This window comes from Phoxinus phoxinus, assembly GCF_949152265.1.
Source record: "Phoxinus phoxinus genome assembly, chromosome: 10".
NCBI classification, from domain to species: domain Eukaryota; kingdom Metazoa; phylum Chordata; class Actinopteri; order Cypriniformes; family Leuciscidae; genus Phoxinus; species Phoxinus phoxinus.
Genome location: NC_136885.1, coordinates 7838883 through 7861249, shown reverse-complemented (window position 1 = coordinate 7861249; position 22367 = coordinate 7838883). Strand labels below are relative to the sequence as shown.

General features: G+C 38.2%; 1 protein-coding gene across 1 annotated transcript in view; it reads right to left on the bottom strand.

Annotated features, from left to right (window-relative positions):
- Positions 1-21882, bottom strand: part of LOC307005612 (lysophosphatidylcholine acyltransferase 1) — a 54938-nt gene extending 33056 nt beyond the window's left edge. Inside the window, exon 1 of the mRNA XM_079625950.1 lies at positions 21514-21882. Within this exon, the coding sequence (XP_079482076.1) occupies positions 21514-21627 (114 nt within the window). The 5' untranslated portion in view covers positions 21628-21882. The remainder of the gene's footprint in view (positions 1-21513) is intronic.
- Between the last annotated feature and the right edge of the window lie 485 nt (positions 21883-22367).

Below are 22367 nucleotides of genomic sequence, written 5' to 3'. Positions count from 1 at the left end.
TTCACCTGTATACGTCAACTAAAGAAAATGCTTCAAGTATAAAAGTTTATTTACAGCAGTGCCATGCCATAGACAGTACAAAGTGCAAAACAGTGCAGAAGGCACTCGAAATCAAATGTAGTTTTAGTTTGGCTATTTTTTTAAAGGACACAAAAGATGCAAAGAGCAGAAAAACTGATGTCTTAGTTAAAAAGCAACACAACAACGAATCTTATAATCGGGCACACACAGATATTTTGTGTTTACACCACTATTTTGTGAATATGCGCTGGTATTCAGTGACGTTTCGTTTTGAGGTGGTAGAACAGATTAGTCGTGTGTGTTACCGAACTGTTTCCACACACACACTGTATAGTCTGTATAGTTTGCTGCTGCTCGTCGGAGGGCTTAAATCCGAACCAAGTCCAAATAATGGATGTTGCACCGATCTTTTTCACCAGCTCCTCCGTTTCGCTGTCAGCCATGTTTACTCAAGATGACGACAAATATGATGCGGTTCAGCTGGTTGCAGCTCGTGGCTCAAAATTTCACGGGTAAATTGCGTCATCAACATGCATTATCGCGATAGATAATAGAATTAAAATCTCTATCGTAGGCCAATTTTGTATCGTTAATATCGCATATCGTTTAAATCGGCCATTACTATGTGACATTTATGTTTTACATACTATGTTTTTTTTTCCCTCTCAAAAGCTGAATTTTAAATGTGTAGCGTGTTTTTTAACCATGCAGCAAATATTCAAACTAGGAATGTCAATTTTCACAAATTCCCATGATCGATCGTCGTTTAAATTAACGATCAATTAATCGTTAGCCTTAATACAGCAATGTGCGTCTGCTGCAGTGGCATGGCCAACAGCATGACAGGGTCAGCAAATGCTGCTCACAAATTAATAAAAAGGGTTTTAAATCTAAATAAAAGGCTAGTAGGATTGTAAAATGTTTCGATGTGGTTGATAATTTAATTAAATAACTTCGAAAATATAACAACTAATACAAGTGTCACCAACGCAGCGTCAGATGTGTGCTTGTCAGAATGTGTACACTCTTCCTGGAACAACGTGCTGAAAACGCGATAGTTTAAATATTATTAACCTATTATAAAATAGTGTTCTCATGATATGTGACAATCCCAATCATAGCTATTATTAGCCGTGCATTGCTGGTTGAGGTTTGCGCTGAATGAACACCAGTAAATTGGAGCACTTTGCTAACGCATTATTTAACTCAAAGATACGCATCCTAAATGAGATTGATCAGATATATACAAAATAGACATAATACTACAAATTAAAAGTTGAGGGTAGCCATTGATTTCCATAATATTTGTTTTACAAAGTCAATGGCTGCCGTCAACTGTTTGATCACCAACATTCTTTAAAATATCTTCTTCGGTGTTCAACAGAAGAAAGAAACTCATACAGGTTTGGAACAACTTGAGGGTGAGTAAATTATGACAGAATTTACATTTTTGGGTGAAGTATACCTTTAAAGTACTTTTTAACTGTTTAACCAATTATTAATCAGTATTAATCAGTCAAAATTGTTACTGCCAGTTATCGGTTAATTATGAGCATACCTACCTCAGAGCAGACCAGCGCAAGAGCACATGTGAAGTATGGCCAGCCAGAGTGAGGGTGGAAAATAATCACTCAAAAATAATTGAATTGTACAAATAAAACAACTTCACTAACACCCTGAGTGGATCTCAAAAATAAATTATTTAAATGTAAAAGGTAGTATGTTGAATCCTTAGTATTCATAAAACAGTAAGCAAGAAATACTTGGGTGGTAATGTATACTATATCGCCGAGATTTGGACGTGCGTCCGAATATGCCTACTTACATCTTAAAGACGCTAACTAAATGGCTATTTAACATCTGACAGGAAAATCTTGGATAAGTATTGCATATGAGCAGCACATCACAACATGAAATAGACATCTGAGTGATTAAGTGATGTATGTGTGCTATTGTGGATTTGACTGTTGTCAACAGTGTTTACCACAGCGATTCAACAGCTCGAAGGCGAGTAAATAATGACTGAATTTATGTTTGTATGATTTATATGATTTATATCATCCAAGATGATTGCGACAGCACGATAAATGTTTATGGTCTCACTTCAGTCTGTGAGCTTGTAATTTCTCCTCGACCAGACTGAAAAAACTCATCGGATCTACACAAATCACATAAATGTCATATTTTGATTCAAAACGGTGAATTTCACCGAAAAGCAACTAGTTTGCAGGTATGATAATAATAAAGAATGGCTCTATGCTAATATTATTCTCTCCATTTATCCCGAGGTTTACCGTAATCTGCCGGATCCTCGCCGTATCCAGATCAGATGAATGACCTGCACTTAGACATGACCACAACGGAGCCGTGAAGTGTCAGCTCAGCAGACACCGTGTCAATAGTCTATCCTCTACAAAGGCCTCCTCCCCTTTCCATTCCATCTGTACAGATAAAAACGTTACCATAATGAGTCCTGTTCACATGGATCCGCGGAAACAACTAAAAACGCTATATTATGCAGGCCAGACAAGTAATTTAACGATGTCACTTTGTAAAAAAAAACTACACGTGCACACTCGTATGCATTCAAACGCACATACAGGGGTGAGGAACGTCCGTCCACGCGTAATAAGCATGTGCATGCCACCACCGTTTTCACAGATTCACGTTTTTGAAGTTTCCATGGAGATGATAATGGTATCTTTTTCAAAACATGTTTGCAAAAACCTGCACTTTGAACCCTATATTTCAAAGTTTGCATTTTCAGGCCACCAAAATGCTGTTGTCGTGTAAATGAATGGCCAGAACGCATGAAAAGTTTTCTGTTTTCTGTTGAAAATGATGTTGTGCAAGTAGCCCCTAAGTTAATGATTATTACAATGGAAATTAATCAATCAGAAACTTACTTAAACTGGACAATGACTTTCTTCTAGAGCTGCTGTACAGCCAAAACAATCTCTGTTCCATTCATTTCCTATTATCACTATAAAGATGCTTTGAAACAGTCTTTTTTGTAAATATATATATATATATGCTCTTTTTACAAAACAGACTATATACTATAAAGGTGACGACGCTCCCTTTAATCTATTAAAGTCCCCCTTTAGTCAATAACTGTATCCCTTAAATCTCATCTTTGATCACCAATATGACATATTTAAATGTTTTTTTTCCTGTGAAAATTTTTTCTTCATGCCTTAAAATAGCTTGAATGTAACTCGAGACCCTTGCATCATTTAGTATGCGGACACATTAATATGCAAATTAGTCTCCACCTCAAATCACACATGCTCTGATCCACTCGATCAACTTAGATATATATTTTTGAAACAGAAACTGATTCAAAAGAAGTAGTGGAAGAGTGAATTATACAGGCAGGGTCATTTACAAGTCAATGTGTCAGAATGTTAATGTCTTTTATGTATGGCTCTCTACAACGTCAGACACATAATGGTAATTAATATGATTAGCCTTTTGCTTGACCAAGTTATCAAACAGCTAATAATGTGTTGCTAATGTTAGGCTTCACAATCCCTTTTCCCGTTGGCCCTCTCAAAGTCAGACAGACTTTGAGACTGTCTTTGGTTCACTGCTGTGCAAAGCAGGGCTATGGAGGTTCGGGAATTTATTCGCTGTATTCTCGCATTTTGCTCGCAGGTTTCTCTATAGAGCTCCCCCTACAGCTTCGGAATAGATATTTGACAACACTGTCGAAAACCTTTTTGTCGACTCTCAGATACCAGATGCTAGTAGATCAACGACATCAAAGCAGACGAGACATTCTTGACAACGTCTTCTTCATTCGGGTTCGAAAAGCGTGAGGGAGCGCAATTACATAATTTTAGCATATTTCTTTTTGCCGTAAAGCAATTCTTTATACCGCGAGACCTGTTATCACGCGATACTTCCTGACGCCCCGTCCGGCGGCCCGCCGGCTCAAAGTTGCAAGAGTGTTTTTTCCCCTTACTCGCAATAGGGGGGTGCGAGACGACCACCATTCAACCCGAAAAAAGTAATATAACCATTCCAATGACTCCAAAGCTGTTCGGTTAAGGTAAAAAAGCTGCATAGTTGCCCTTTAAGGAGAAAATACTCCGCAATGGCGTTGACTTATTAATTTTCACATGGTTTGTCTTAAAGCATATAAAAAAACACCACATAGACATATAAACCACTTTAAAAAATGTATTTTCCCCACAGTGGGTCTTTTAAATTAACCTGGCAGCAACATTGTGCTGATTTGTTTTGGGGGTGGGGGGGCATTTATAACTTTTTTTAAATGTAAAAGTAATTTAACACTGATTTGATATGAATCAGTTGATTTAACGGACTAAAACATTTGCAGTTTTATATAAAACAGAGCTACTCATGTATTTTCCACAGAGAAGGCTGTTGGCAAACTGTGTGATTGACATCAGGGAACCACAATATTTGCTATGGTGATAAAGTCTGTACCTCCTGTCTGGAAGCAGGTTAGATGCCAAGACAAAGACCGGGACAATAAGACAGCTTACAGATCTTCCATGAGGAGGTGTGACATTGGACGCATTCCACAGATTACAACACAAATAAATAAAGGCTTTATTCTGCCCTCAATCCTAAAGTGACCAGGCTGATCCGCCGCCTTATCAAACAGAAACACGTCTTATCAGCGGAGGGGTATTATGGGATATCTCCAGTCAATATTTATCTTGCTCTTAACAGCCCTCAGCTGCATTTGCACACTGATAGCTTTCAAAGTGACCAATTAACATCACTAGTGTTGTGAGCGCTGGAAGATATTAATGGTTTCCAATGAGCCGCTTTATTTGAGTTGATCACAGACCAACAGGCTGCCAAATCCCACATCAGTGAGAAGAAGCGTGGGATGAGTGTGCGCTAAAAATACATGGCGAGAGCTCAGGAATCAAAGATTTTTCTGATTCCACCAGCTTCATGCTGGAAAAATAAAAACAAACCTGCCGACCAGCCGTGAGCTCCTCCATGATGTCATTTACTCACCTTACAACAATTAGTTTTTCTGTAGAGCACAAAAGGAGAGTCTTTGATGAATCGAACAACTCAAGCAACTTATTGAAAACCAGAGCTCGACTTTGTGAGCATTTTACATTTGCAACTAAAAGTAGATTTGACCTAAGACAAAGGCTTTTTTTAATGCTTATTGGAGCATAAGAAACAACATTTATCGGACAGTTCAGTGAAATGTGAGATTGGCAGTGAGATTTTGGTATTTCCCCATTCAAGTACATTGGCAGATGCTTTTATCAGAGACTAGGGCTGGGCGATATGTAAACAAATGTTATTGATAATCGCCGTAAAAAATATTGCAATATCCAATTATATGTTGTCTACCCGAGCCCCGCCCACCACCAGAGACAACACTGCCGACATACACCGTAAAACACACATCATGTTGAGTTTGGCTGCACTTTATCTAATAGATAACCTGTGATTCAGTTAGATTAATTTTATTTATTAAAATGTTAAAGGTTTAGCTTAAACTAACAAAAAACATAACTTTGCCGTTATGTTAGTGTTGCTAATATTTACACACTGTTCTGTGTTCTTATCAAATTTGTGTTTGAAATGAATTTCGTTTTATGAATACAATTGAACAGAACTTAATTTTAAGTTTGTGGTGAAGGTGGACATTTTGGTGGCAATGTGTCTTAAGGTCCGGTGTTTCTCTTTCTTTTTGGATTTATCGCATACATATTTCATGATGATAATGGTTTAATTCCCTTAATTATAACGTGAATAGCACCGTTTTTAAACATGTATTTTCAAGCTATAGGCTAATATATTTGTTACTTGTCTAATGTTATGTACATGTACGTATTAAGAGTGTTGCAATAGGGGTATATGTGGATAGTTTGTTGTTGGGTGTGTTTGCGGAATGTTATTTCAGAAGTTCATTGGATCGATCTACAGCCCGTCAGTCTTCCTGAAGGATTATGACGTCCCGGTTCACCAAACCTATCACATTACGCCGCCTTCCATAAACACCTGGATCTCTGCAACCTCCCCAACTTTTTGCTCACTTTGGCATTCGTCTTTGGCTCGGTGCCGCTGATTCTGTGTGTTTATTGTGTGATTTAATCAATTGTCGTGAAGTGTTTTTGGTTTTTCGTACTGTTCATCCTTGTTCAGTCGTCATGGTGCATGTGAGGCTGGGAAGGAGGGAGCAGGTTAGCAAAGTGCGCGACATACATTGCGCACCACATAGGACGTTTTGATTTGTATTAGACACACTAGGTTTAGGAGAGTGCACACCCTGTAATTTTTGTTATGTGGTAAGTTAGTGTAGTTTTGTCTGGGCGTCTTGACGCCGAAGACTTTACTTTTCTACATTTATCGTTTGGTAGTTAGTTTAGCTGAATAAATCCTAGCTAGTTTGTTCTGATTTATTTATTTATTTATTTTATTTGGCATCTCTTGAGCTCGCCTTCCCACCTTTGTTTGTTTTTGTTTGATATTGTTATTTATGTTGTTTTCCTCATTGTCTGTGTAAATATTGTAAATATTATTTTCTCTTCATTCTTACATTTTTGGCCCTGTAAAAATCAAGATGCTAAAATCAGCGGAGAGTTTAGGTTGATATTTTTCCTTTTAAGGCCTTGTCCTTCATATTGAGTTACACACACACCTCTTTATTTAAATGTTATACTCCCTTATCCCTAGCCAAATATAAAACCAATCTAAAGAGACGTAGCATCTAGAATTGGTTAGTTTTGAATGAGCAAAAAGGTTTTACCCATTCAAGAGCAGCGATTGATTTATTTGTCTTTTGTTGTTTGATTAACATTAAAACAGACAGCAGCAGGAATATTAGGCAAATGTCACTAAGACAATGCACAGATCCCTTGACTGTTTTGTCCAAGGGACAAATTGTTCTATTGACCATCTCTGTTGTAACATATTGGGAAGCCAAAATGTTCCCAGTAGAGCTGCACGATTCTAGCCTGGCAAACCAGACCTACATCAAGATGTTAGGTCTGGCAACTCACCATTACCCATGGAGGCAATGGGCAATGGTGAGTCACCAGCCCATGGAGGGCTCAATCCAAGGGGCGGGATAAACGATTGTCTTTCAAATTCCCTCTGCACGCAATAGGATAGCGCTAAAACCAACCAGAGCAACGAAGAAGGTGACGTAGTCAGAGCGGCAAAGATCCGGTCTGGCAAAACTCCGAACACTTCTTTTTTAAGAATGACTTAAGTGCCGTTCTTTGCTCTTTTCTCAAAGAAAAACTTAACTCCAAGTCCTCCAGAGTCGCGGCCAAAGCCGATTCAATAGACCGCTGTTTGCCAGCAGCAGAAGCCATTCTTTGTTTTCAAATGGCAGGCAACTCTATCGTCCTTATGTTAAGCCCGCCCCACCTACTCTATACACGATGTGATTGGCCTGACCCAATTTAGGTTTTTCCAGCTCAAAAGTCAACAGAGAGTTGCTAGAATACACTGGCTGCAAAATCTATTTTGCTGCCGCTAGGGTGCGTCTAGATTTCTAGGCTAGCACGATCTTTCATCTTTCATTAAAATAATGTGATCTCGACGTGATCTTATTACTAAATGATAAGGATGTGACGAGATATCGTGCCACGAGATCTCGCGAGACTAAAATGTGACACGATTTCCCGTAGAGTGAAAAGCTGTCTCGCGATATCACCATGACAGAGCGTGAGGGTGAAATAAGCATAGAATATTCCACCGCTACACTCACATTCCCCTCAACTGTAGTTATACTGTTTTTGTAAAAAATAAAAACCATAAATGAATGTAAAAGTCTACTCTACTCATTCAGCACGAGTTGCCGCCACACTCAGTGCAGTAGGAATCACAGTTCACTGATTGCGTGACGATGTCGAAGGATTCGTTGCGCAACAGAGCCTATACGTCGGATATGTGTGTTAGCAGCTGCGATTACCTCATGCAGACACACTAAAATGACAGAAACTGTTCTGCCTTTAATGTTAAAAAAACGGAGTCAGACAAAGATGGAGAGACTCAAGAAGAAGTGACAACGTAGAATGCAACAGGACGTCTCTGAATGGTTAGTTGATGAATTTATGTTGCTGATGTGGAGTTAACTATCTTCAATTAGCATATTCTGTCATGGTAATCTATAAATCGCTCGTATAGGTACTGTTGTGAGATGCACACAGAGTGACTTTCGATTGCATGTGAAAAGATGGATGCTAAAGTTTTAGCTGACTCACAAATGTACTCTTATTAGGGCTGGGCGATATGGACCAAAAGTCATATCCCGATATATTTAGGCTGAATATCGATATATGATATATATCCCGATATTTTTTCCGCAAAGTGAGAGCAAATGTTCAGTCAAAGTCAAAGCCAAATATGGACTTCACTGTATAAATTATACATTGATTCTTATTACAATGTTACTATTAAAGTTCTCAGTCAAGAGCAGTGTGTGATGTCATCTGTGTTTTGTTGTTTTATTAACATTAAATGGATAGTTCTCCCCAAATTTTTTATTGTCATCATTTACTCTCTCAAGTTGTTTTAAACCTGAATAAGTTTATTTCTTCTGTTGAAGTTATTTGGCTTTTGAAGCAGTCTGCATCTCAACAGCCCAGTGTACAACACGACAAATACTCACATTAAATGTTTACGCAGAGGAACAGGACACTGCAGTTCTCAAAAGTTCATTATTTGCATGTGCTTTAAAGCCTTGCCGGTTAAACATGTCATTCGCTGCTGATGCGCTGTTCTAACGTGTGCTTATCTGAACGCAAACACCCGAAGCGCACATGCACTAAAAGCCTGTCTAACAGCGCCTGGATACTGGACTAAGTTATCTTTCGAGTCTTTTTGAGCTAATACTGTCAAATACACTCAAGGTTTACATAAAGAAAGTTGGTTATGTCTAAACTGAAAGCAAACCGAGAAAATTGAGAGAAATCTGCTTGTCATATGCGTACATATTAGACACGTCGCGCGCAGGTCTTAAAGAGACATTAGCCCTAATAGTAAACATGCAGCCGCTTGTCCTTAAAGGGATAGTTCCCCCCAAAATAAACATTTTGTCATTCTTTACTCACTCTAATGTTGTTCCAAACCTGTATTCATTTATTTCTTGTGCTGAACACAAAAGAAGATATTTGGAAGAATGTGGGTAACCAGACAGTTCCTGGTCCCCATTGACTACCATAGGAAATAAATATAGAAGTCACTGAGGTACATCAACTGTTTGGTTACCTACATTCTTCCAAATAACTTCAACAGAAGAAAGAAACTTATTCAGGTTTAAAACAACTTGAGAGTAAATGATGACAATTAAAAATTTGGGGAGAACTATCCATTTAATGTTAATAAAACAACAAAACACAGAGAACATCACACACTGCTCTTGACTGAGAACTAATAGTAACTTTAATAAGAATCAATGTATAATTTATACAGTGAAGTCCATATTTGGCTTTGACTTTGACTGAACATTTGCTCTCACTTTGCGGAAAAAATATCGGGATATATATCGTATATCGATATTCAGCCTAAATATATCGGGATATGACTTTTGGTCCTTATCGCCCAGCCCTACTTGCTGATGTCATCAGGAGGAATGTCGTGTAGTCCCTACCAGCCGTTTGTTGTAGTCCTTTTCTTTAAATGCAAATATCTTCCTCTGCTTTGAACTTTGTGCGTTGTAACTTTGCAGATGTTGTTTATGCTCAAACAGCAACATTACACACTAACTAAAGTTAGAAAAGTGAACACTCAACCACCCCTTTAAAATATTTTTAAAATGCTCCTGCATACTATTTTTCCATTTTACCATGAATTTTGTCATCGAGGATTTCTGAAAAAGGTAGCGACAAAATGCGATGCTCACGCTCCGCTGACGCTTGCGGTGTGAAACTAAAACCAAAAGACTTCAGGGACTTTGGTTAACTTTTGAAAATATGATCATCACACTGCAACATTCAAATCTGCGTCCGCACAGCCGCACAGCCGTTGATCCGGAGCGAGCAGCTGCCATGTAAATGTATGAAGCAGCTTCAGAACCAGACTTTATTGTTATTTATGTGTTATGTTCTAAGTTGTATTTAAATAATGGGATAAAAGTGTACTGGGATAAAAGTTTATAGTTGGGTACAAACACTGATGCCTATGGTGGTGATAAAAAAATAAAAAATCTTTTGAAAGTATTTTGACACTTGTATACATGTAGGGGTGGACAATATATCAGTAGACACGATAAACCAGTAGAAATTTGTCAACCGAGACTTTGGACTATCAACTCGATCGCGGTTACATTCATGCAACGTTGCTGTGCTGCGCAGTCAAAAAAGCTTTTGAAGCATAGCTGTTTAAAAACAGGTGCTTTTAAACCGTTGACACGCAATTAGCGAAAGTCATTTCACAAACGGGGTGAGTGAATCTATTGTTTGGACCCAATCTTTGTCTGTGTCCACACTGTGTTTACACTGGTTAGGAACGACATCTGGACAGAGTGAGTAAATGATGACAGTAAATGTAATTTTTGGGTGAACTGTCCCTTTAAAGAAGCATCCTAGGCTGACCACTGCCTTATAAGTTGTCATCATTCATTGATATCATTCAGCCGAAATTTCTAAAGTTAATCATCGACTCTGTGGGTCCAGGTTTGGTATCTCTTTTTAACAAGTGTCTCAATACGGGCTCTGTTCCAGCTAATCTTTAAGTGGCTACGTACGGTCACTCCTCTGCTCAAGAAGTCTTCACTGGATCCCTCTGATTTACAAAATTACCGACCCATCTCTGTCTTGCCTTTAATTCCAAGTTATTGGAGAAAATCGTGTTTAATCAACTCCAGTACTTTTTGTCAAATAACTATCTATGAGGCTTTTCAATCTGGGTTCAGGACTGCTCACAGCACTGAGTCCGCCCTTCTGCGAGTGCTAAACGACATTATCTCCACTGATTCTGGAGATTCTGTGGTTCTAGTTCTCTTAGACCAGGGATAGGCAACTTCGGTCCTGGAGGGCCACTGTCTTGTAGAGTTTAGCTTTAGCCCTGATAACAACTCGCCTGCCTGTATCTATCTAATAATCCAGAAAACATTGATTGGCTTGTTCAGGTGTGTTTAATTAGGGTTGGAGCTAAACTCTGCAGGACAGTGGCCCTCCAGGACCGGAGTTGCCTATCCCTGTCTTAGACCTTTCGGCAGTTTTTGACACTGTTGACCACCCTACTCTGTTGGCTAGACTTGAGACTGGGGTGGGCCTAAAAGCTTCTGTCCTGTCATGGTTTCAGTCGTAACTTTCTGACAGAAAGTTTTTAGTTAAGATGGGTAATTTCTCCAGCTCCATGGCACCTCTAACCTGTGGTCTTCCACAGGACTCCATTTTGGCTCCCTCATTATTTTCTCTCTACATGCTACCGTTGGGCGCTATCTTAAGGAAACACAGTGTATCATTTCATTTTTATGCGGACGACACCCAAATTTACATTCCATTCAAGAGAAATAACCCTGCAGCGTTAAACTCTCTTCTGCTATGCCTAGAGGAGGTGAAGGCATGGCTGGCTCAAAATTTCCTCTCTCTAAATGATGATAAGGCCGAGGTCATTGTTTTCAGCCCGAGTGAAAGGTCCCAGTGTATAAGCCCAGACTTGGGGAGTCTACAGGTATCTCCCTTTAAATCTACAGGAGTGCGGAACTTAGGTGTTCTTGTTGACCAGTCTTTAAAATTTGTCAAAGACATATCATCTGTCATCAGCTCCGGTTTCTACCAACTTCGCTTACTATCTAAAATCAAAGGCTTTCTTACTCCATTAACTTTGGAAATGGCGGTTCATGCATTCATCATGTGTCGGCTAGATTACTGCAATTCACTTTACTGTGGGATCTCAGTTTCTCAAATTGCCCGTCTTCAGTTGGTCCAAAATGCTGCGGCCAGACTTATTTTTAACGGTCACAAATATGACCATAACTCTCCAATTCTTAAATCATTACACTGGCTGCCAGTCCGGCAGAGAATAGATTTTAAAATCCTTTACATAACTTAGCTCCTGTCTATCTCTCCGAACTTATTCATCCCTATACTCCGTCCAGAAGCCTAAGGTCACACGACCAGGCTCTGCTGGTAGTCCCTCGTGTCAGACTTAAGCGTAGAGGGGAGCGTGCTTTTGCAGTGGCAGGGCCTCGTCTGTGGAACACCCTGCCCCTAGAGATCCGAACGGCCCCCAACCTTTCTATCTTTAAGTCTTTGGTAAAAACCTACCTGTTCTCTTTATCATATTGATCTCTTTTTTTATTATTTCTACTATTTTACATTTGAGTCTCTGATAAGGCTACTCGTAGCTTTGCTGCTTTTTATGTGTTTTATGGGTTGTTTTGCTGTTTTTAATTTTCTTGTGTGTTCTGTAAAGCACTTTGGTCTGTCGAAACGGCTGTTTGAATGTGCTATATAAATAAATGAACTTGAACTTGAACTAGTTGTCTTGAGGTGAAGACTCATTCTGCATCATCTGAAACCCATAAGTCATTTCCTCCACACAACGTCTCACGGTGCTGTGTGTGAGAGTTTCCTCCTGCTCGGTTCACGCTCATCACTCAGTGAGTCTGTCAAACCTGTCAAGCATGCAGGTGACACCACCTGTGCTGAACTACCTCAAACTGAGATAGATCCACATATCGACATGAAGAACCATCTGGTGACACTGTGGAATCAACCTCCTGGAGCGGAAAACCAAAAAGACAGTGGAAACTAGATCTGCACGATTAATCATTAATATATATATATATATATATATATATATATATATATATATATATATATATATATTAATGATTAATCGTGACTCAAACACTGTATGTATGCAATCTTATTCCTAAATGACAACGCTCTCTCTCACGTGCGTGTGTGTGTGTGTGTGTGTGTGTGTGTGTGTATGTGTGTGTGTGTGTGTGTGTGTGTGTGTGTAACACCAAGTGCTCTCAGCTAAGCGACAGCATGCCTTGCGTCTTCACACTAGAGTTTACAGTACGCCAAATACACTGTGTATACAAATACAAATACACAATTAATCCATTGAGATGAATTAAAACTAGTACGGAACTGAAGCTCAGTCAGTGTCCAAGACATAGCGAGTTATGTATCTGTGCTAATCTTATACCATACTTAGTGTCTAACTCAAAATCTAACAATTTATTGGCCAATTTTTATTGGAAAAAAAACTATTCACCCATTGTGATTTTTTGGTGTACAATTTAAGAAACGTTTAGTTTTATATCCCAGAATCTATATTATGATTTACAAATTAATTGGTTTATTGTAGTCCATGCTCATAGACGAGGTGGACAGAAAGTTGGTTTTGAAACAAAAAATTGTTGTGAACTTGTGTTCCAACAGAGGATGCAAAAACAAACCACACAAAAAACGCTGTTGAAAGTGGATCTGACAGAACCACAACAAACTGCCGGTCATGATGGGAGACGAGAGTGAGCTGAGAAAGACTGTAAAAAGAGAGATGGCTGAGGGACATTACAAAAGAAATATCAACTGGAAAAAGAAGGGTCATGATCAGACAACAGCTTAGGACATACTGCGTTAATATTAGAAAAGCTTTCCTGCGATTGAAAGCCCTAAGCAGGGCCCTATGAAGGGTCTTATTTTTCCCAAATTCAGTTTTTTTTTTCCATAATTTTTTTTTAAATCTATTTTAATGGTTAAATAAAAAAATTGTTATCAAAAAGCATGTCTAATTAATTGAAATCATGATACAATTTAACAACAATTTATTAAAACTTTAACAAAAATTGTCACAGACTATGAAATATTTTTCTCTTTTTCTTTTTTGTACCAAATTCTGTGTTCTCTGTTTTAAATTTTCTGGATTCCATTTTAATGGTTAAATTAAATTATAATAAATCAAAAAGTCTAATTAATTTAATTCATAAAAAACAATGTATTAATTTAAAATTAATTTAATTTCTAAGAGAAGTTTTTTTTTTTAAGAAATTCTGTTTTGTGTATTTAAATTTTTCTGGCAATCAAATGAAGACATAAAACATTAATTTCATTTACCTTTTTAATCATGAAATCAAACACTTTTTTGCTTCAGTGTGTGTGCTCTGGAGATGAGGTCATGCATTCATGTCCTCATGTGAGACAGCTGAGGTTAAAAACACTGCGAGCATCACGCATGCTTCAGTGTGTGTGTAGGAAATTAAACTGCGTGTCTGCGCCATTCATTCACAAAGAGACACGAGAACATGCAGGATTCATTATATAGTCTTTTTGCGGTTTAATATTCACAGACACAACTCAATATCGCGAAGTGGACTGACCTGCTTTTCATTTATTCATCAAACATTTTACAAATTCTGTGAAATTCTGCGTTATACAGTGAATTCCGTTTATGACTGGATTTCACGATTATGTTCGATTTTCCACATCACGGAAATCATAGGGCCCTACCTAATGCCGGGGACACACTTAACGACTAGCTGAAACATGCTAAGACTGAAATGAACACACTGACAGACTGTTTCCAATGACTGAAGGCAGCAGATTTTTAACATTGACTGTGAACACCGACTGAGCGCAGAGGTCTCTGACTGCACGTTTGGCCATGATCAGTCGTATCTATCAAATTACATACATAACTTACAGTCGTTAAGTGTGTCCCCGGCGTAATTGGGAGGGCCTGAAAACGGACGCCGAGGTTGCGTTGTATATGCTCCATACGTGAGTGACATTGTTTTATGTGCTGTTGGCGACTAACAACGAAAACAATGAGTGTTCGTGCATTTTGAGGGCGGAGCAATGAAGGGAGGGTTGCGTTTGCTTGGATTGATTTCAAATATCAACAGTGTTCAACAACGATTTAGAAAAATCATATACTGCACCTTTAAATTATTTAGGTACATCACGGCACAGTGACTGTTAAAAGGTACTTTTACTGATTTAATTGCTTGGTCTGAGGAGTTCGACTGATCTGGCTGCCCTTGCAAGTGTGCAAGGGCACATTGTATTTTGGGGGGTCTGACCAGCGGTACATTTGAGTCAAAGCGGCAGCTGTTCACCCAAGACAGATAAATGTAAAACATTTCTTGTATCAAACCGTATACTTTGGAGACCCCAGACCACCTTTTTAAACAGATTCAGGTATGATTCATGGGTGCACACCAGACCAGAGTTCAGAAAACCGCATTCACATCATACAAATGAACCAAGGTCTGAATGAACTTGGGTGTGCACCATTAGTGCTAGTGTGACTGTGAAAACACCCAAAACCGTAGATAGGAAGTAATGCGTTCAACGAACTGAAGCATTTCAGGGGGACAAAATAATAATGTAGTGAAAATATATATATTAGTGGTGTGGTTCTCAGTAAAAAAACGAACCATACAGTTCTCCACCCTCGGTTTGGCACACACTTGAACCGTGGTTCATCTTAAATCTGACGACGGATCTATAATACAGTTTATTGAAAATAATATATATATATATATATATATATATATATATATATATACAGTATTGTTCAAAATAATAGCAGTACAATGTGACTAACCAGAATAATCAAGGTTTTTAGTATATTTTTTATTGCTACGTGGCAAACAAGTTACCAGTAGGTTCAGTAGATTCTCAGAAAACAAACAAGACCCAGCATTCATGATCTGCACGCTCTTAAGGCTGTGCAATTGGGCAATTAGTTGAAAGGGGTGTGTTAAAAAAAATAGCAGTGTCTACCTTTGACTGTACAAACTCAAAACTATTTTGTACAAACATTTTTTTTTTCTGGGATTTAGCAATCAGGTGAATCACTTAACTAATATTTAGTTGTATGACCACAGTTTTTTAAAACTGCTTGACATCTGTGTGGCATGGAGTCAACCAACTTGTGGCACCTCTCAGCTGTTATTCCACTCCATGATTCTTTAACAACAATTCCACAATTCATTCACATTTCTTGGTTTTGGTTCAGAAACAGAATTTTTGATATCACCCCACAAGTTCTCAATTGGATTAAGGTCTGGAGATTGGGCTGGCCACTCCATAACATTCCATAACACTCCATAACCACTCCATAGGTTTTCCCCTCTCCAATCAACTTTTTAATCAAAGTACACTGTTCTTCTGAACAATGTCTTGAACGACCCATTTTCCTCAGCTTTCAAATGCATGTTCAACAAGTGTTGGCTTCATCCTTAAATAGGGGCCACCTGATTCACACCTGTTTCTTCACAAAATTGATGACCTCAGTGATTGAATGCCACACAGCTATTTTTTTTAACACACCCCTTTCAACTAATTCAACTAGCCTAATTGCCCAATTGCACAGCCTTAAGAGCGTGCATATCATGAATGCTGGGTCTCATTTGTTTTCTGAGAATCTACTGAACCTACTGGTAACTTGTTTGCCACGTAGCAATAAAAAATATACTAAAAACCTTGATTATTCTGGTTAGTCACATTGTACTGCTATTATTTTGAACAATACTGTATATAAATTATTCTTTTTTTTTTTTTAGAACTGAATTCTTTCTTGGTATTGGAGTACTTTCTTGGTATAAGAACTGCTTATAGTTATATACTACTACTAAATGCTTCCTGATTTAGTAATGTAAAGTAGATTTCTAAAAAAGTGCTCTGGATATTCAGAGCTGCAGTATTTTGGATTAAGGAAGGAGATCACACAATTTCCATTTACTGAGTTTTTCCATTCACTATTAAAACGTTGTGCTGGAGAACTTGACATGAAGAGGGGAATAAAATGTGAATAAAAGCCTAAATTAAATCTGTTCATAATATAATGCGATCGAGTCTCTTCAGAAAATTTGGACTAGACCACTCGATTCATATAGATTAGTTTGCAATCTCTTTATGAACTTTTTAAAGCATCAAAGCTGTAGCTGTCAATGGAGAGACAGAAAGCTCTCCGATTTTATCAAAAAGATCTTCATTTGTGTTGTGAAGAGGGTGGAGTGATTAATGACAGAAATTTAATTTTTGGGTGAATTAACCCTTGAAGAGTTTCACTCTTTTCTCAGTGTTATGTCTGGGATTTTCTAACTGAACAAAAAAAAGTAAGTGAAACAAATAGCCGATGTTACGAGAATCTGCAGAACGAGGTTACAAGTTGCTGGGCTCCTTCAAAAATCCTGAATCTCACTGACAAAAGGAATGAACATTAGAAATAGCAAGACGGACCACCACTTAAAAATACTGCCGCAAAGCACAGGAAGGCATCAACGTGGAACTGACAGCATCTTTATTTTTATATGGCTGCAACCAGTCCACTTTCAAGCATTATTTGGAGTCAAACCCTCTTAGTTATTGAGTATTTAAATGTAAGAGCAAATCATACTTGCTGAATAATCTTTAATAGAAAGTACAGCCTAAATTTGAGAAATAAAATGTCTGTTGTTGCGCGAGCAAAAGATTCCTCGACTCTCAAAAGCCCTAGTGTCGGAATCGACTACCAGTATCGATTCTGTATTTATTTATTTTTAGACGTGAGGTGTGTTCGTGTTATTGTTCGTGTCTATGGTTCGACATCGGCCGCGTGCAGGAGCAGAAAACTGAGAAATGAAGTGAAATTGTCACTTTGTGCTTCTCATAGTGACACTTGCGCTGTGCTTAAATACTTTATGACAGCTGAAGTGAAATAAATGCAATATTTGGTAAATACACAGATGTTACAGATACTTTCCTATTTAATACTTTAGCACTGCTTAATACAGTATCTTTGTACAAGAATAAAGTTCAACATAAGACTATACTATCAATGAAGTGGGTTCTACGTTTTTTTTTATCAGTTTTATTTTGATAAACATAACATCACGACTACATGAAAAGAGCATTTACTGTTATAAAAAAACAAAACAGATTTGTCGATCAGAATGTCCCATCCAGTACTGGAGTGGGAAAGACGTTTTTATTTCATTCCTGATGCTATTTTGATTCAAATGAAATGGAGTCGAGGAGTTGACTCGGGAATCGGAGTAGACTCCAAAAAACCCGGAATCGAACACCCTTAAGAAATGGTGCTCTCCCCAGGCACACACTCTAAAAGAAAATTATAAAACACTATGACTACATTAGTTCATTTAGCAAAAACTTATCCAAAGTGATTCACAAATGAGAAACATACACAATTTCAAGTTTACTGTACAAGCAAGATCGGTACACAAGCTAAAATAGAGGTGAAACGAAGAGAGAGAGAGCAGAATGAGAGTCTTTGACAGAAACGCAATTCTCTCCGCTTTATGCTCAAAATGTTTTTTTTTATGAAACTTTCCCACATTCAAGTGCTGTTGTTGTTAAAAAAAGATGAAGCTAGAATAAAACAGGTTTTTTTATTTAAAGGGGTGGTTGGTTATGATTTCACTTTTCTAACTTTAGTTAGTGTGTAATGTTACTGACTTGAGCATAAACAACATCTGCAAGGTTACAACGCTCAAAGTTCAAAGCAAAGGGAAGATATTTGCTTTTAAAGAAATCGTTTTTTAAGGAATACAACAAACGGCTGGTAGGGACTACACGACATTCCTCCTGGGTTAGTGACATTACCAACCCTAGAATTTACATAAACCCCGCCCCCCGGGAACACGATTTATAGATTATCATGACAGAATATGGTAATCACTGACTAGAAGATAGTTAACTCCACATCAGCTACAGAAATTCATCAACTAACCATTCAGAAATGTCCTGTTGCATTTTACATGTGGTCACTTCTTCTTAAGTCTCTCCATCATTGTCTAACTCTGGTTTGAATATAAAAGGCTAAAAGTTTTAGAAATGTTCAGTGCATGTCAGTGTGAGGTAAAAGGACACAAGCTGTTGTAGCTCCGCCCTCTGTGCCGGGAGCAGCAGCTCATGTGCATTTAAAGGGGCACACACAAAAACTGCGTTTTTGCTCAGTCTCAAAAAGTGCTGATTTTAACATGCTAAAATATCTGTGGGGTATTTTGAGCTTCATTCTTTTGATATATTGGATATTCAAATATTCACACAACAAAATATTCTGGGGGTACATGAAACTTTTGTACAACTGATCAAAAAATGCTGGTGGTGGCTGGCAACTTTTTTCAAAAACGCTGGAAGGGAAAGAGTTAAAAAAGTGAACGTCTTGGGAATACACGCTTTACATTAACACATAACACATTAACACTTACATCTGTCATCAACACTCATGATTGATGATGACAGATGTAATAAAGATTAGGACACAGAACGCAATTGCTTCTGCAGGAAAAATCTAATGCACTTATGCAATTTGTAAACATTACCATTATATCATAAAGATTCCTCAAGGAGCCGAGAGCGATTTAAATTCACATAATAATTTTACATTCCACAAAGCTGAGTAAGCAGTACAAAAGCACATAATTACACCCAGCGTGGACAAAAATTATGTGTTTGTGCTACTAATGGCTCCACGTGACAGTCACTTAAAAACCTTTTGAGAAACAAGTGGGCTGTATATATAGGCTACTAACACAATCATTACACAAGCAATAACTGTATACTTAACGTGTGATTATGTTGTTTTAATTTAAAAACTGACATCTACACAAAAATCATAAAACCCAAGCCAGTGCAGATTTATTGCTTTTCAAACATACTGATTTTCAACTGAAAACATGGAAATATATGGTTATAAATTGATATGACGCATAACAAGCCAGAGACAATCTCTGAATGAATGACAGGGTCTCAGGGGGAGTCTGTCCAACACAAAAATCACACAGAGAACTTGAAAAATACTTAAGATAAGACAGTTGGATCTTTCAAAATGCTCAGTCAATAATATTGACAAATATATGTTCCTATTCTAGAAACATTCTCACAGGAAAGGATGCTAATAGGGATTAGAAGTGAAGAAACGGGATGAAGGTCAAGTTTTAAAGTTGCCCTTGTGAAAACAGTCCAAGTGAGGAGAAAGCAGAGATTTCATGTGGAATAATTCATGGGATATTATTCACTGTACAAGACAGAAAAGCCAAGAGAGATTTCATGTGCATTTCACTGGAATAATTCATGGGATATCTTTCACTGTACAAGCAAGACAAGCCAAGAATCGGCACATGGTAAGACTAAAAGTGCTCTGGCCACAGACGTTCTTGTGATATCAGTTACACCACGTGTAACAAAACTTTCCTGACAGATAAAAACAAAGCAAGCGTGAAAACTGTCAAGCCGGTCAATCGCAATGAAGACTGGTTAATAAAAGTCGGTGTCTGACAAATAAGAAACTTTTGTCTTAAATGGTCCACTACTGAGGCTTCAAGATCTCTCGTTTAATTAGAGAGCTGAAGAATTAAAGGATTTCAGAGGCATAGAGCCGAGAACAAAAGCCTTCAACGCTGACATGCTAAAGGATCCTGGAGAGGTCAATTCAGTCCATGTTAATTGCCTGGCAATCCCTGAAAAGACTGTCACACACCTTTACAAGTGCTGATGCGGACACATTCACACATTGCCATGACAATCAGCAGATGTTTTTAGTTCATGCAATAATGCATAAATAAATATATGTCTTTTTATCTTTTTTCTGAAATCTACCCTCATTCTTGGGAAGGTATAGACTTCAGATATATTTCAGGGAGTCTGATTATGTTATGTAAATACAGCCTTTATTTGAATTCAGGATTTTTTTTTTTTTTTTTTTTTAATCAAGAAGAAATATCCATTTAAAACTTATAGCCCCATAATCAATAGACAAAGAGTCACCGATCATGTGCCTCTTTGTACACTACAGTGAGTGAGACATTCTTTCTTCCATTGAAGCTAAAGAAGATCTTTGGATCATCTCATATCCCGCTGGAAAAACATGATCATCAGCTTCAGTTCATGTGGCTCCAGTCCTGCTGACCAAAATACTGAACCACCTCTCATTCATGTTCCATTTTAACTTTTCACTCAAATTGTAATGCTGAATATGAGTAAAAAAAAAAAAAAAAGTTTGCATTCCTTTGGAAAAAATTTAACTAGTGATCATTGCTTAAAAAAATGCAACTTGTAGTTTATTGATAGAGACCTGCATGAACACACACAGACTCATCTTCACCCTGCAAAGCTGATTATCTGTCAAGCAGCTGCCATCTCTCTACACACATACATACACAGGACAGACAGACAGATAGACAGGTAGATAGAGATAGATAGATAGATAGATAGATAGATAGATAGATAGATAGATAGATAGATAGATAGATAGATAGATAGATAGATAGATACTTTTCTAAGTGATATGACATATGATGGATGTTGCACACACTGGCATGTTATAAACTCCAGCTGATGGCGCAGATCAGCGAATAAAACAAAAGCCCGTTGTAGCCTCACGTGTGCTGAGGAGCGCTTCTGCTGCAGCGGCTGAACATGCATGATTCCTGAATGCTGATAGGCTCCTCGAGACTGAGTGCAACATGTAGCACAGGAAGGAAACTCATCTGAGCAGGCCAGAGAGGAACATCTCATGGCCTACATCCCCATCCACATCAGCACACACAAACGCAACACATACCTGGAGCTTCTGGACGGACGTGAATCTTAAGTCATGCACGAACGGGTTCCTGAATGGAGGAGGCAGCTCGCGCTTCTGTCCTCCATCCGCATGTGTGCTCTTGATCAGCCTCATCCTCGAAAAATCCCAATCAATTACAGTCACCGAACCGCCGCGATATCCGTGTCTGCGTCCTTTAGGCCTGCGGATTCCACTCGAGCGCGTTATTATCTATCAGTCCTGGAGCTTGAGGAGCGTTGAGGGATTAGGAGGATCATGTATTTGACGAACACTCCTCTTTCCGTGTGCGCAACAGCAGCAGTCAGTCCCGCTGGATGTCATGGAGGGACAGAATCCTGCCGGTTGTGCGCATGCGTGGGCCCGCTCCTCCTCCGCTCACGCCATAGATACTCCACTGTGATGTGACTACGCATGCGCAGATCCTCCATCCGCTTCAATGGGCGGTAAAGGTTGATGGCTCACAGTTTCCAAATATGAGGGACCCACATCCTAAAAGTCAAAAGGCATCTATCTTTTATAAACACCCAATTTATACACTGAAAAAATAATATTAGAAATCTACACTTCGTTTCTAAGTTACATTATATTATAGGCCTATATATATTTTCTGCTCACTATAGTAGCCTACTGTAAAATGTGTTTGTTTGTTTGTTTGTTTGTTTAATTGATTGTTAGATTGTTAACTATATTGTTTAATTCCAATTTTATATTTCATATTTTAATTTATTTAAATTTAAAGTTTAAATTCCTTTTAGTAGGCTATGACAGACAAATGAATAGCATAGCAATATACAGTAAATGGAGTTGACTATTAACTAAGGTTCCGGAGCGAGGCCACGCCTCAACCAGTCACC